General features: G+C 40.3%; 1 protein-coding gene, 1 long non-coding RNA gene and 1 pseudogene across 2 annotated transcripts in view; 1 reads left to right on the forward strand and 2 right to left on the reverse strand.

The window, feature by feature from the left end:
• LOC139963226 (uncharacterized) overlaps nt 1-17557 on the forward strand; it is a 64312-nt gene that overhangs the window by 25022 nt on the left and 21733 nt on the right. Inside the window, exons 12-21 of the mRNA XM_071963809.1 lie at nt 831-1244; nt 2280-2405; nt 2719-2888; nt 3308-3485; nt 4135-4294; nt 5519-5754; nt 6594-6962; nt 7524-7937; nt 8760-8975; nt 9544-9634. Of these exons, the coding sequence (XP_071819910.1) occupies nt 831-1244; nt 2280-2405; nt 2719-2888; nt 3308-3485; nt 4135-4294; nt 5519-5754; nt 6594-6962; nt 7524-7937; nt 8760-8975; nt 9544-9634 (2374 nt within the window). The remainder of the gene's footprint in view (nt 1-830; nt 1245-2279; nt 2406-2718; nt 2889-3307; nt 3486-4134; nt 4295-5518; nt 5755-6593; nt 6963-7523; nt 7938-8759; nt 8976-9543; nt 9635-17557) is intronic.
• LOC139963327 (U2 spliceosomal RNA) lies at nt 10440-10512 on the reverse strand (annotated as a pseudogene).
• Nucleotides 13599-16023, reverse strand: LOC139963262 (uncharacterized). Its single transcript, XR_011791534.1, has 3 exons — nt 15465-16023; nt 15116-15229; nt 13599-14882 (listed from the first exon to the last, which is right to left on the reverse strand). It is a non-coding gene; the product is annotated as an uncharacterized lncRNA (long non-coding RNA).

Raw genomic sequence — 17557 nt, forward strand, 5'->3', positions numbered from 1 at the left:
CATCCATCCATCCATCCATCCATCCATCCATCCATCCATCCATCCATCCATCCATCCATCCATCCATCCATCCATCCATCCATCCATCCATCCATCCATCCATCCATCCATCCATCCATCCATCCATCCATCCATCCATCCATCCATCCATCCATCCATCCATCCATCCATCCATCCATCCATCCATCCATCCATCCATCCATCCATCCATCCATCCATCCATCCATCCATCCATCCATCCATCCATCCATCCATCCATCCATCCATCCATCCATCCATCCATCCATCCATCCATCCATCCATCCATCCATCCATCCATCCATCCATCCATCCATCCATCCATCCATCCATCCATCCATCCATCCATCCATCCATCCATCCATCCATCCATCCATCCATCCATCCATCCATCCATCCATCCATCCATCCATCCATCCATCCATCCATCCATCCATCCATCCATCCATCCATCCATCCATCCATCCATCCATCCATCCATCCATCCATCCATCCATCCATCCATCCATCCATCCATCCATCCATCCATCCATCCATCCATCCATCCATCCATCCATCCATCCATCCATCCATCCATCCATCCATCCATCCATCCATCCATCCATCCATCCATCCATCCATCCATCTATCTATCTAATATATCTATCTATCTATCTAATATATATATATATATATATATATATATATATGTATATGTATATATATATAGATATAGATATAGATATAGATATATATATATATAAGAAACCCCAGCCCCCACCGGGATATATATCTATATACATGTTCCTGCTTTCTTTTCTTTTCTCTTTCAGAATATGGACATATCTGTGGTTCTTCGGCGGTTGAAGTTGGTGGGTATTGTATGGCCACGATAGCAAATTCAGATCCGGGTTCCTGCTCTTCAGTGTTTCACGCCACCAGTTACCCAGCAATCGTAAAATCGTCTTCCTTTAGTTCACTGATTAGTGACGTTTTGAAGTCTATTAGTCCACCTGGGTACGATACGTTCCACATTGGACTGAGACAGAAACAGGACTGGACTGGAGAAGGATCGTTGTACGAATGGGTTGACGGAACTCCTCTTCTTTATAATCAGTTTAATCCATCGTACATTCCGCACGATGAGCAAAATACATGCCCTTCAATAAGCATTCATGACAGAACATACTGGGAGACACCTGCTTGCAATACACCTAGACAAGTCGTTGGAACGTTGTGTCAGTTTGGTGGGTAACTCAATATAGTTTGTTGCTGTCAACATTGACTTGATAAAACAAAGTTCTTAAAGTCAATGTGAATGAACATAAATCGAATTGACACAGTTTTATTTTATTTAACGGTACCTTCTGCAGTTAGAGGAAGGAATTTTAACTTCTGAGAGCATATCAGAGGCCCTGTTATATCTAAAAAATGATTTGCTCACATTTGAGTTTTAAGAATATGTATCGCATCTTTTAAAGACAATAAAGCATTTATTTCTCAGTTAATGAATTTAGCAACATTGTAAGGGACCTAGAACCTGGGAATATCCCCCGCTTTCAAATGCGGTACTATAGAATAGGATTATGTTTCTGCGTCCACACACTTTGCTAGAAGAGATCCACTCTATGGCGTTGCTGGATGATACAACTGATTTCATTTGATTTCATTTGGAGAGGGGGGGGGGGGGGTGAGGGTTCAAAAATATGATTCAATATCACAGATGAAATACAAAGATCATATACTTCTGATTTGCCTGCTCATTTAAAACTTATGAACACAAAGATTGTCGCGGACGTGAGTCGTTGGAATTGTCAAATATGAACCGCATCGCTTTTATCGGTCTTTCCTCACAGCTTAAAGTTTGTAGTTACGTTTTCCTTATACGCATTATGGTTCTGTCTCAGTGGGTATCTTATTAATTTACATTATCTTCCGTTTCAGCACCATGTCTTTTGTAGTATTAATACGTTTATATTTATCGTTCTCTTGGGCATAATGATTACTTTTACTTTCTTATTTCCAGTGTTTTTTTCTTCTTTGTTTTTCTTTCTTCGGTTGGTATGTCAATTATTAAGCACCTCTAGCTTTTCCGCATCATTGTAAGGCGTTATAACATATGACAGATATTGATGTTTAAACAACTTCAACAGATATTTTACGCACAAACGACAGTTGTATTTTTACAATACAACTGAACCCAGGTGACGATAACTGTGATTTTTGCATGATTGGTGCTCTTGTATATTTCTCGGTCTTTTAATTGCTCTAATCTATTGCAGACTTGGACGAGTGCGCTCAATCGACCTCAGGATGTTCTCACGGATGTCTGAATTATCCAGGGGGATTCACCTGTCAGTGTTCTCGTGGGATGTATCTCGATTCAGAGAATATCAAAGAATGCAAACGTAGGATTCTTTATCAATATTTTTTTCTCAAACGGTTATAAGATTTGATTCATAAAGTTGCTTGTATGATTAGTTCTCTTGTTGATGAATAACGTGGCAGGCGTGTAACTATCACATCTAATCATGAGATCAATGTATAACTTAGCCTCTGGCAAACAAAGACCTACAGAGGGAGGTGAAGACGCGCCTTTCTTCTAGCCAAGCCATGATGAACGAAGTTGTTACAATAAGCCATGGTAAGAACACAACTTAACCCTATATGCCATTTCGAATATATACCAATTGTATGAACTAACTGCCTTTATCATTGCAGCTCTATGTAATTTCAGAGACATGGAATCTCTCCTTGAGGTCTTTCCCGATAGTTGCTTTAAATTCCACACGACTGTTGCAACCTATGACAACGCAGTAGAGACCTGTAATCAAACCAATGGATCTCTGGTTGGACCGCATCACTATTTTAATCTTGTTTCAAAGGAATGGGTAGGCATCTTTACATGTTTTTCGACGTTGGAATATTTATTGCTCACTATTCCGTTGTACCGAAGAAATATAATGTTACAGCTGTTTGGTGTGTCACAACATATGGGGTCAGCTTGATATACTGTACATAATTCGTATAGACTGGTGATAAATAATTATAAATAGCTGTAAATATATTAATGTACATGCTGGTACAGCTGGGTAACACTAATTTGGCCCCATGAAGACATTACGTAATATGTATTCTTTTGAACAGGTAAACAAACATATTTACAGGCAAACATTCATAAAAGAATGAATGAAAAAAAGTTTACGTTCAGGTTATTAATCATGTTATGCATCTTTAAGGCTTCAGTTTAAATTAAATATAACTTATATATTCTTTGTACATTGACTTTTGAAATTAATTACATTATCAGGAACCAAGGAACTCTCCACCATCATTTATATGGCGACAAGGCACCCCATACAAGCCTCACACAGATGGTCCTCTCTTATGTAACGTTGGTTTACTTAACACAGCGCCCCCTCCTGAACCTAGGATTCTTCTTAGCGTACGTCCTTGTGATCACCAATATCAATTCATTTGTGTTTATGGTGAGTTATGGGCAGTCTGGGAAGATAAGTGAACATGGCTGGAAATCTCTTTAGTGGGCCCGTCTCGATGTCTTTGGGACCAAGTGTAGCTAAGCATACATGGTTCTATATTTCAAGGGGCATATACAGAAGCTTCGAGCGCCAGGTCCGGTCCGGGGACAATTATGTCGCAGGGATTCCCCTTTTGCGTCCATCCTGAAAATAAGAATACAAAATTCTTTACCCCATGTTTTCCAGAGTCCTCCCCACCCCCTCATATATTCCCTGGCCTCCTAGATAACTTTTTACTCCTGGGTTGGAACCCATTGGCCCTCCGACACTCTCGTCAGGCCATGTAGGATCTACGGTAGGGGAGGTTTGGCTGTGTTGGTATTTGGGGAAGGTGGGGCTGGATCCACTCCTGAAAAACAGTTCAAACGATCAATACTGCGTAGCAGCGTCTTCAAATGATTAACTTATTTAAATATTGAGGGAGAAAAAAAAGTTTGTCAAAAATGAATGAGTTTTTATTTGAGTAAACTTGGAATAACTTAAGTGTGAAGTTTTAACAAATTTTGGAGTTGGCCAACTCCACTTATTATTGTGTTAAGCCATAGTAGCAAAGACTTCAGATACGACTTATTTTGTGTCTATTTTCAATAATTTCCAGATGCTCCCTTCAGGTACGTTTTGGAACCATCTGAACATAACCAAACGACAGCCCTAAAAACTGAAGCTTCCTACATCTCGTGGGTAGGCATCCCACCCTGGTTTGATCAACTAAAGACTGCTTTTCTGGATATACTTGTAACAAATGGATTAAGTATTAAGTAAGTTCACATATGTTTGAGAGCAAATTAGATTGCAACAATGCATGTATGCATGAGATCATGCAATCTTAATTATGTAGAAGGCTACACTGAGAATCAATTCAACAAAGTGAAACGTCCTTAAATATCGTTAAGAACTTCTTGGAATGCATTGGTAAACCATATGTATGTGTGTTTGCTTTCTTCAAGCTAACCACAGCCCCCACTCCCCTCCCTCGAGCTGCTCCCTCTCATCATCCCTGACAATAAATGTTAACATATTTATATCTATGTCTGTTTGCTTTTGTCGGGCTCACCCCCACCCCTCCACCCCACTCCCCTCCCCTCCCCGAGCAGCTCTCTCTCATCAGCCCTGATAATAAATGTTTACATAATTATATATGTGACTGATTGCTTTCTTCAGGCTAACCACACCCCCCACTCCCCTCCCTCGAGCTGCTCCCTCTCATCATCCCTGACAATAAATGTTAACATAATTATTTGTATTTCTGTTTGCTTTCGTCGGGCTGCCCCCCCCCATCCCACTTCCCGCCCCGAGCTGCTCCCTCATCATCCCTGACGATAAATGTTAACATAATTATATCTATGTCTGTTTGCTTTTGTCGGGCTCACCCCCACCCCTCCACCCCATCCCCTCTCCGAGCAGCTCTCTCTCATCAGCCCTGATAATAAATGTTTACATAATTATATGTGTGACTGATTGCTTTCTTCAGGCTAACCACACCCCCCACTCCCCTACCTCGAGCTGCTCCCTTTCATCATCCCTGACAATAAATGTTAACATAAATATTTGTATTTCTGTTTGCTTTCGTCGGGCTGCCCCCCCCCATCCCACTTCCCGCCCGAGCTGCTCCCTCATCATCCCTGACGATAAATGTTAACATAATTATATCTATGTCTGTTTGCTTTTGTCGGGCTCACCCCCACCCCTCCACCCCACTCCCCTCCCCGAGCAGCTCTCTCTCATCAGCCCTGATAATAAATGTTTGCATAATTATATGTGTGACTGATTGCTTTCTTCAGGCTAACCACACCCCCCACTCCCCTCCCTCGAGCTGCTCCCTCTCATCATCCCTGACAATAAATGTTAACATAATTATTTGTATTTCTGTTTGCTTTCGTCGGGCTGCCCCCCCATCCCACTCCCCGCCCCGAGCTGCTCCCTCATCATCCCTGACGATAAATGTTAACATAATTATATCTATGTCTGTTTTCTTTCGTCAGGTTTAAAATGCTCAGTGTTAACCTTCGAGTCAATGGACAGGATACATGTTTGGATAAACTCCTGATAACGGAACATTTAAGGAGCGTTAATGACACCTATCATCGACCGCTTTGTGGAAATTTACCAGAATTTGATGTATTAACTAAAACGAACCATGTTGGTATATCTTTACAGATTGGACGACTAACAGAATGGAATACAGAATTATCTGTGAAGTTTTATTATGATGCTCACGGTATGTGCATGTGTGTTTTATAAAGCCTGACTAAAGTGTTTACTCCAATAGAAAACAGGGACAGTACAAGGATTTACTCCAATAGAAAACAGGGACAGTACAAGGATTTTAAAAGGGAGGGGTGTAGACCTGAAGTCGTTACAGCTGACTCGCTGGGTCTGGACGACCTGCCCCAGGTAAAAAAAAAAAAGCTTAGACGTAGAACGGTGTATTACGAGGCATAGTTAGGTTATAAATTAGGTCTGTATAATTAGGTACACAAGCTCGGTTATGCTAATAACTACTTACATTTTTGTATATGTGTGTGCGTGTGTGTGTGTGTGTGGAGTTGAAAAGGGATGGGAGTGTACTTGACGGTGGAAGAGCCCATATTTTCACAATCCCGTTCCCCTCCCCATCCGGTCTCCTCCCTCCCCAACCCGGTCCCCGGTCTCCGGTCCCCGGTCTCCGGTCTACGGTCCCCGGTCTCCGGTCCCCGGTCTCCGGTCCCCGGTCCCCGGTCTCCGGTCTCCGGTCTCCGGTCTCCGGTCCCCGGTCTCCGGTCTCCGGTCTCCGGTCCCCGGTCCCGGTAACTTACCTTTGAATTACGAGATAACTTTTCTTTAGTTTGAGCAGTCGTAATATGTGGAAATGGTAACATTTCAGGGTTTTTCTCGCTAATATTGGGACAGCATTTCCTCATGAAAGGAGGCTTTTATCATGTTTTGAAGTGAAGGGCGTATTCTGCACCCCCACCTTAACTGTCCAGAAGAAACATATCCTTCACGGTTTCGTCGCTAACCATACGTTTGCGAATTTATTACTGTATGAAACTTTTCTTTGTGTTTCATTGGAAAAAGATTGCTCCCTCACTGAATGTGACTACACATGCCCAACGGAAGATTCACCAATTACAGAGAGCAACGGCGTTTTAATGTCATGGCGACATCCACGGATCCTACCGCCAGCATACTCATGCCGTTGGACTATAATTTCGAAACCAAATGTATATGTCAGACTAGATTTCTTCACTGTAAGTGTTGAGGCGCACTATCCCATTAAAGTATTTGCGAGACGCCTAAATGGATCACAGCTTAACGAGAATTCTTACGTTACCGTGACGTCACCAGTATGGATCATGTCCGAAACTACCAAAGTGATTATCACGTACGAAACGGGACTCATGCACAAAGCTAATGGCTTTAGAGTTCATCACGGACCAACGGCAGGTAATTTTTTGCACCCATTGAGTCCCGAGTGTGTACCATCAGACCTGACAAGGGAAGGGACCGGGCCTGGGGTGAATTAGAAGTACCGTGAAAATGTGGAGGTGCCCAGGGAAATGAATTAAAAAGAATAATGTTATTCTCATTTTCATAATACTTGAAGAAAGCATGGAAAGTGCAACTCAAGTGAGATTCGTGACATGATTGCCGCTAGGCCCGTGTCCCTGGGCCCCTTCTTTTTCTCGACGCCTCGGCTTGTATTGGTCCATTCTGATCTCTCAAAACTATCCTGTTTGCCTAAAAATACAAGATCATTTCAAATTGCAGTTCAGTGAGAACAGAATAATGTATATTTCAACTTTAACGCAAAACCTTTGTCATACCGAGTTCAAGGTACAGTGTTCGTTATTCTATGGTGGTACTCGTAACACACATTGTTCCAATAGCGTATAGCGTATAAAGCTTATATTATTATTATTATTATTATTATTATTATTATTATTATTATTATTATTCGAGCTTCATGAATATTGACATTGCTAACGAAAGTTATTTGTCATTTAGGTGCAGTCGAGGCCCCCGGATGTGAGTTCCTACCAAAAGATGTAAAGAGTTCTTGCCCAAAGACCGAATGCAACCAGCCAAAAGCTTATCTTGCGAGTCCAAACTTCCCGAATTTGTACTCGTTAAATGAATGCCAATACGTCATAACTACGTCACCAGGTTCATATGTGTGGTTTCTACCAAGAGAAGTTTATTTTGAAGGTGATGCTAGCTGCATAGGGAAACTTGAATTATGGGATTCTCGTGTTGTTTACGTTATCTGTTCTAGGACAAATTTCCAACCTCTCTCAGCAAAGGGAAATGTTCTCACCGTTGCTTACAAACCAAGTAGCTTTCCTGGCAAATTTTACGGAATTTATGAAGAGCGTTACTTTGAAACACCTAACTATGACCATATCACTGAAAAGGATCTAGGTTAGTGATTTAAATGTTAACTTTTCCGTAAGAAAAAGAACACGATATGTTTAAAATAGTAACTTACTGTGCATAACTGTTATAAATGAAATGTTAGATATCAATTTCTTGTTAAAGAGAATATCTGTATAAAACTACGTTAGAAGGAAAGACCTATAAATGCTACAAATAGCATGACTTTCAAATATGGGTCCTAAGCATTTTAATGATATGCATATTCTTCGTTCGTTTCAGCGAAACAATTGATATTGTCAAATCTAGACTTACAATTCATCTGTTTGATTCCGTTTTGCATATTTTGTTCATGTTACTATTTTGTGTTGTATGTTATTGTTATTTTTCTTTTCTTTCTGTTTTTTACTTTAATGTTTTCAATTTAAGATCTTTAGACTTCCATTTATATTATATTTTTCTGTTTGTTGTCTGCTTTGCCCATTTGAATTTTGAGTGATTGAGGAGTCCTAAACCTTTCACCATATATATGGAATATCTTTAGTCTGTAGCATCTGCTTATAGAGTGGTACCAACATGTATCAATCCTCCATTATATATTAAGGGTTCTATTAGACAGATCCCAACGGCATCTCTAGAAATTTAAGAAAGGAGGTATTTAACTCGGGTCGATCGATGAAGCAGATTCTCCGTATCTAGTGGGAAGGGGATATAGGCCTATCCTTCATCAGAGAAAAATATCAGGCCGCGAAAGGTGCATTCTGTGGGATTTTTAGACTAGTAGTTTGCTAGGTTGCAAAAGAGAGGGCTGTAACCATGTTCCTTGCATCCGCATGCTGGTAAATATAGGATCTTTTCACTTTTGACTAGACTTCACGTGTCCACCCAACTGGCGTCTTTTCAATGGTCGTTGTTTCTTCGTCGCAAACCATCCTGAAAATCTTCGTTGGAACGAAGCTCTGTTGGAGTGCAGATCTATTGGTAATGCCAGCTCGGAATTAGCGTCGATAAGAAACACGGCTGAAATGAACTTTGTTCAAGGTTTGCTGGTCAAAGACGAATTAGGTTCCACTATATATTATATCGGTAAGCACTGTTTGTTTCAAATTTGTTGTGGTTTGATTACGTCAGGTTCTAACGCGTTTGGTAGTTTTCAGTTTAATGTAAAATGTTAAATTATCGAGAGGCGCGATATGGACCTCCCCTTTTCAATTCCCCATGTACGTCTTCAACAGTATATATATATATATATATATATATATATATATATATATATATATATATATATATATATATATATATATATATATATATATATATATATATATATATATATATATATATATATATATATATATATATATATATATATATATATATATATATATATATATATATATATATATATATATATATATATATATATATATATAATCATTTGTGATTCCTAAAGCCGGATCTCGAAAGAGATACTTTGAACAGACTTTATGTTAATGGAATGGAATATATACATATATATATGTATATGTATATATGTATATGTATATATATATAAATATCTATATATATATTATGTATATATATATATTTATAATATATTTGAAAATATATAATAATAATATATATATATATATATATATAATATTTTTGCAAGGTCTCACTATGAATTTACAAAGCAGTGCTGCACGATATGAATGGGTGGACGGACTTCCTGTCAGTTACACAGACTGGTATATTTCACCATTGTGAGTATATCCAACTGTTATAGTTTCTGATGCTCTGGCAATCATAAGGAGAGCAAACTGTGTCATAAATATCGACAATTAAAATGAAATGTCAAGTGTTATATGAGAAATGTCGACATATGTGTTGTATTTGTATTTGCGTTTTTTATTTTTTTTTTTTCATAAATATTTAATATATAATTACATATACAAACATGTATATACATATAACATATAAACATATATCCAGGACACTAGTGAACCATTGCAATGCTTACCGAGGTTACCTTATCGAGGACCAAAGTAAAAGAGAAACGATACATGAAGTGAAACGATTTGCTCGGATTGAAAATAAAATGACTTGTAAAAGAAAAACAAAATAACTTCATCAGAATATTTAGCAATAAGAAATGCCTTTAATTTCGCATTAAGAATGGTAGACGAATTGGGAGTTTCTAATTTCATTTCATTTCGTTTCCAGAGTTTATTGCAGCAGTTTACCATGTCTATAGAACTGCACCTGGGGGCCGAGACAGGTTTATTAATTCCTATAGTGCATTTGGATAATAGTGAATCTAGTAGGCTTGAGAATTTCACTAACACCAGTATATGGAGAATGTTGTTAATGTACTTGTTGAAGTTAAACCACACATCTTGAGGTATGAATATCAGTAACTCTAAGGACACCAATGCTACTGCATATGTAGATACTTTTTAAGAAAAAGTCGCCCAGGAAAGAACCTGGGCACGAAAACCAAACTACCAAACGACTGATCCGCTCTCAGCCCCAGTCCCCTTGCATCGGGACTGTGACTGTGTGATCATCGTCAGGTGTGTATCACCATTCCCTAAGGGAACAGATACTACACATGATCTTAGCCAAAAGGCCGAGAAGCGATGCATATATGTAGATCATTGGTAGCGTGATGTTCGAAGATTATAACTGTTAGAATTCTGTATTGTAGCGCCTGTCAATGCTTAAGAATGAGATCCCAATCCCATAACAGATCTGGAATAGACAAAAGGGTATAGGTGGAAGTGAGGCTCTAAGACAATCAGATACATTCCTGCATATTTATAAGGTTATTGTAAAGGTCATCAATGTGTTGTTTAAAGTGATTGACTTTCGTCTATAAAAAATACCCAAGTACTTCACACAGACTGTCTTGGAGACTTAATGCCAAGTACTTCACACAGACTGTCTTGGAGACCTAATGCCAAGTACTTTACACAGACTGTCTTGGAGACTTAATGCCAAGTACTTCACACAGACTGTCTTGGAGACCTAATGCCAAGTACTTCACACAGACTGTCTTGGAGACTTAATGCCAAGTACTTTACACAGACTGTCTTGGAGACCTAATGCCAAGTACTTTACACAGACTGTCTTGGAGACTTAATGCCAAGTACTTCACACAGACTGTCTTGGAGACCTAATGCCAAGTACTTTACACAGACTGTCTTGGAGACCTAATGCCAAGTACTTCACACAGACTGTCTTGGAGACTTAATGCCAAGTACTTTACACAGACTGTCTTGGAAACCTAATGCCAAGTACTTTACACAGACTGTCTTGGAGACTTAATGCCAAGTACTTCACACAGACTGTCTTGGAGACCTAATGCCAAGTACTTTACACAGACTGTCTTGGAGACCTAATGCCAAGTACTTCACACAGACTGTCTTGGAGACCTAATGCCAAGTACTTTACACAGACTGTCTTGGAGACTTAATGCCAAGTACTTTACACAGACTGTCTTGGAGACCTAATGCCAAGTACTTTACACAGACTGTCTTGGAGACCTAATGCCAGGTACTTCACACAGACTGTCTTGGAGACCTAATGCCAAGTACTTTACACAGACTGTCTTGGAGACTTAATGCCAAGTACTTCACACAGACTGTCTTGGAGACCTAATGCCAAGTACTTCACACAGACTGTCTTGGAGACTTAATGCCAAGTACTTTACACAGACTGTCTTGGAGACTTAATGCCAAGTACTTTACACAGACTGTCTTGGAGACTTAATGCCAAGTACTTCACACAGACTGTCTTGGAGACCTAATGCCAAGTACTTCACACAGACTGTCTTGGAGACCTAATGCCAAGTACTTTACACAGACTGTCTTGGAGACCTAATGCCAAGTACTTTACACAGACTGTCTTGGAGACCTAATGCCAAGTACTTTACACAGACTGTCTTGGAGACCTAATGCCAAGTACTTCACACAGACTGTCTTGGAGACTTAATGCCAAGTACTTTACACAGACTGTCTTGGAGACCTAATGCCAAGTACTTTACACAGACTGTCTTGGAGACCTAATGCCAAGTACTTCACACAGACTGTCTTGGAGACCTAATGCCAAGTACTTCACACAGACTGTCTTGGAGACTTAATGCCAAGTACTTTACACAGACTGTCTTGGAGACTTAATGCCAAGTACTTCACACAGACTGTCTTGGAGACCTAATGCCAAGTACTTCACACAGACTGTCTTGGAGACTTAATGCCAAGTACTTCACACAGACTGTCTTGGAGACCTAATGCCAAGTACTTCACACAGACTGTCTTGGAGACCTAATGCCAAGTACTTCACACAGACTGTCTTGGAGACCTAATGCCAAGTACTTTACACAGACTGTCTTGGAGACCTAATGCCAGGTACTTCACACAGACTGTCTTGGAGACCTAATGCCAAGTACTTTACACAGACTGTCTTGGAGACCTAATGCCAAGTACTTTACACAGACTGTCTTGGAGACTTAATGCCAAGTACTTCACACAGACTGTCTTGGAGACCTAATGCCAAGTACTTCACACAGACTGTCTTGGAGACTTAATGCCAAGTACTTTACACAGACTGTCTTGAAGACCTAATGCCAAGTACTTTACACAGACTGTCTTGGAGACTTAATGCCAAGTACTTCACACAGACTGTCTTGGAGACCTAATGCCAAGTACTTTACACAGACTGTCTTGGAGACCTAATGCCAAGTACTTCACACAGACTGTCTTGGAGACCTAATGCCAAGTACTTTACACAGACTGTCTTGGAGACTTAATGCCAAGTACTTTACACAGACTGTCTTGGAGACCTAATGCCAAGTACTTCACACAGACTGTCTTGGAGACCTAATGCCAGGTACTTCACACAGACTGTCTTGGAGACCTAATGCCAAGTACTTTACACAGACTGTCTTGGAGACTTAATGCCAAGTACTTTACACAGACTGTCTTGGAGACCTAATGCCAAGTACTTTACACAGACTGTCTTGGAGACCTAATGCCAAGTACTTCACACAGACTGTCTTGGAGACTTAATGCCAAGTACTTCACACAGACTGTCTTGGAGACTTAATGCCAAGTACTTTACACAGACTGTCTTGGAGACTTAATGCCAAGTACTTCACACAGACTGTCTTGGAGACCTAATGCCAAGTACTTCACACAGACTGTCTTGGAGACTTAATGCCAAGTACTTCACACAGACTGTCTTGGAGACCTAATGCCAAGTACTTCACACAGACTGTCTTGGAGACTTAATGCCAAGTACTTTACACAGACTGTCTTGGAGACCTAATGCCAAGTACTTTACACAGACTGTCTTGGAGACCTAATGCCAAGTACTTCACACAGACTGTCTTGGAGACTTAATGCCAAGTACTTCACACAGACTGTCTTGGAGACTTAATGCCAAGTACTTTACACAGACTGTCTTGGAGACCTAATGCCAAGTACTTTACACAGACTGTCTTGGAGACCTAATGCCAAGTACTTTACACAGACTGTCTTGGAGACCTAATGCCAAGTACTTTACACAGACTGTCTTGGAGACCTAATGCCAAGTACTTTACACAAACTGTCTTGGAGACCTAATGCCAAGTACTTTACACAGACTGTCTTGGAGACTTAATGCCAAGTACTTTACACAGACTGTCTTTGAGACCTAATGCCAAGTACTTTACACAGACTGTCTTGGAGACCTAATGCCAAGTACTTCACACAAACTGTCTTGGAGACCTAATGCCAAGTACTTTACACAGACTGTCTTGGAGACCTAATGCCAGGTACTTCACACAAACTGTCTTGGAGTCCTAATGCCAAGTACTATACACAGACTGTCTTGGAGACCTAATGCCAAGTACTTTACACAGATTGTCTTGGAGACCTAATGCCAAGTACTTTACACAAACTGTCTTGGAGACTTAATGCCATTTAATGTAAAGAAATGGGATAAGAATGATCACCACTCTCTTTGCAGTTAACAAATTGTGTTATTAGTTTGACCAAGATGCAAGATGACTTTTGTTATTTTTCAGGTTCCTTAAAACACTTTGACCCTCCCGAGTTTTAAACAATTAACATCATGACAAACACATTCGTAGCATCGTTAAATTTAGTCTCATTGGAAAATAACATTTTCAATATCAATAACGACAATTAAGAAAAGCAAATGTATTATTACAGATCAACGAGAGACGCCATTGATAATGCTATCCTCTCTTAGAAAAGGCACCATTCACATACATGCAGTGTTTGACAAGTATAGCTGGACATACCATTGTTTGCTTAACCCTATCACGAATGCCGTAGCTACTAAGCTTAGTGAGGATAGGTTGATCGACAGAATCGAACGCCCTGAGGCTCGAAGATCTAGGAACATACCAAGAACGTTTTCACCTTTGTCTAAGAATGCACGAATCCAATGAACGATCTGAATCAGAGCAATGACTAGTGTCATGTATAGTTTGATCAGGAAGTTGTTATGCAACTCCCTGGTTTGACAAGTTCTGTATGTGCTTGCCATACAATCATATTTGCATGCCGAAGACCATGTGAAAATAGCCAGCAACCGAATACAGGTTAACTCAAGCGTCCGTATTTGAAGTGCTAGTTTTTAAGATAGAATTTCACTATATATAGACCACCTAAGTATTTACGGTTAAAAGACAAATACACTAATGTGAATTTTTTTGCATAGTGGTTGTGCTGTGCGCACTGTATGTAGTATGTTTACATCGTGATGCGATAACATTGTACAGTGGGTTATAATTATAGTTATAATTTGTGACTTTTGAATAGAATTCCTAAAACTGTCTGAAACGGCCAGATACCGGACGGCTGAGGATATGCAGGACTTCCGGTTGTCGATACCCAACGATTTTTTCACTGTCACCGTGACGACGCTCAATGAAGCTGAACAAGGTGGTTGTATGTTTTAGCCCATTTATTCACACGCGTGGTTTGAACAAGACCACGGTGAAAACTAGAAAGTAAAGATATCCAAACATCAATATACAAACATTGGTGAAATAAACACATTAATTGAACAAATCAATAATAACATAATAATAACATAATAATAACATAATAATGCATTATATTTCTTCTTATAAAACAATGCACACAAAGGAAGAAGTATAGCAAATAACATTTGGTAACATGAAACAAGACATAGAGAAAGACTGGCGACAATTACATTCTTTATAATTAACTTACAATCATTACCGGGCAAAACCAACAGCACGACAAACTGCGGTGTACAGGGGTTTACAGGGATTAACGGCGGCTTTCTGGGGTTAACGGCGGCTTTCTGGGGTTAACGGCGGCTTTCTGGAGAATGTACAGAACACCAACAAAGTAATAACCTCTGGCGATATATTCTACGCCAGATATCTTACAAATAAGCAAACAACGAATACACAGTAAAAAGGCAATAATAAATAACAGGCACGAGCATGCAGCAACATCACATTAAAGGCAAATATCTATAATGCGATATTAAAAGAGATATACAATTACAATATCAAGCCCCTTAATACTTATATAAAACAATTAGAATACTTACATACTAAGGAACAGTGCTACAGGAACACATGCGACGCCTCTCTGAGCCAGGAGAGGAATGAAGCATGTGCACTACAAAATACGCAAGTATACATCGATTACGTAATTGTGCATCGATTACATAAGTATGCAAATCGAGGTGGATATGAAAGGCAACTAGTAAATGGGCAGTATTGACCTCTGCCCGACCTCGACCAAGCGAGCGGAAATTTCCATTTGGTCACGCTAAGCAAATAGCACACATCGGCAACGATGACATACTATTCTTTGGCAATGTTGACAATTATCAAATGTCGGTCAAGATGCGATATAATTCTGATATCTCTTTGTGCTGGCTTGTGGTACGAGTGCTGGGCAGGTTGAGTACAAGTATAAGTAGAATTCCCGTTGGTGTGAGTACGAGAGTACACGGCTCTAAGTGTGAGCGTCGTACACGTATAATCTTCCATTGGTATCTCTTTCAAAGAAAAAGAAAACAATTCCCCCAAGTACGAATACAAATCTGCGACTACGAGTGGACGTGCAAGTATAACGTATTACTAGTTACGAGTACAATAGTCTACAGTGTGAGTACGAGTAAGGACCCCGCATTACAAGTCATGCAATGTTATGACTTAAAGGATAAGGTACAAGCAAAACTGAATGTTACGGAAGCTTCGTTTGAAAGGGTTCATTGACAGACGCGGTACTATATCAGGTGCGTATCCAGGGGGGGGGCGTTGGGGGCGCGCGCCCCCCGGGTAAGGAAAAGAGGAGAGAAAAAAAGAGAAGAAAAAAGGAAAAAGGAGGGGAAAAAAGAAAAGGAGGAGACGAAGGAAGGGAAAAGAAAAAGAAAAAAGAGAGAAAAAGGAGGGAGTAGAAGATAGCCAAGACCTCGGGAAGAGAAAGATCCCTATTATATACACAGGGTAGCCAGTGACAGATCAAGGATTACGGAGGGGGTGTGCGCCTCACCCCACCCCTTACCCCGACAACTCCATTTTTGACGTTTCCGTTTTTCCTCTCTCACTAATGTTCTTGAACTCGACCGAGTCGTCGGGGAACATAACGCATTTCGGGAAGGGGGCGACCGCCCCCCCCCCCCCAAGCAAACTTTCTTTATGACATCGCTAGTAATTTCAAAATAGACAATGCTTAGATGCAACTTACAAGGCCTGGGAAGTGTCATTTCCAGCGATCTGGGAGGCATTTTCGGCCAAAATTTTTCTTGTACGCTTCGCGCCAACTCATGGTGGCGCTTCGCTTAGATAGTTTGCCTACAGGCTTCGCCCTCCCTTGGCAATTACTCGCTACACGCCTGTTCGAATTTGTAAAGCAAAGAGCAGATATAACATCATATCAATGAGCATTGAAATGCATGTTCCACGTTGAACAGCCTCAAAAACTGTCAATGTGTGTAGTCAAAGGCGTAGGAGCCAGATTGGATTTGGGGGCTGTAATGACTTGCCCGAAAAAAAGCCAAAATTTTTCGCGCGCGAGCCGCGCATTCAACATGTCGATGCCAATATCATATAGGCAAGATCGGTCATTACATTGTATGGCATCGTGTACCTTACGGTCCGTGAAAGTTGCACAGTATACCGCCGACATGTCTTCTGTAGATGGAGAAAAACCATACAGATCCATTTATGTCAAAACTCTCTTTTACAGTAGTAATGTCGGCCAAGCTTACAACTTTATTTAAATTACCAAGGAGATCATTTTAAGCTATTCATTGCTATTTATTTTTCTTTCAGTAGGTGCCCAAAAAAATGGGAAAACAATTGGGGGGGCTGCAGCCCCCGCCTCCTACGGGACCTACGCCTATGAGTGAAGAGTTCGGTTTCGATATACCTGATATCGGAAATATCTGCTATTTTTCTGTTCCTTCTACAAAAGCAATGATCCATAGGACATGCAATGAGGTCGAACATGATGTGTGACTGGTGACAATCTTCAAAACGGTTATGGATGGAAAAAACTTTTGGGAAATACTTGGTTCTCAGGCAAAAGTGTACATCTGGTTGCTCATTTTCAAGCCCGAGAAGTGCCATTTCCGGTGATCTGGGGGGTATCAAAACCAGAAATTTTCTTGTACGCTCCGCGCCAACCGAT

Source organism: Apostichopus japonicus, chromosome 21 (genome assembly GCF_037975245.1).
Source record: "Apostichopus japonicus isolate 1M-3 chromosome 21, ASM3797524v1, whole genome shotgun sequence".
Lineage (NCBI taxonomy): Eukaryota > Metazoa > Echinodermata > Holothuroidea > Aspidochirotida > Stichopodidae > Apostichopus > Apostichopus japonicus.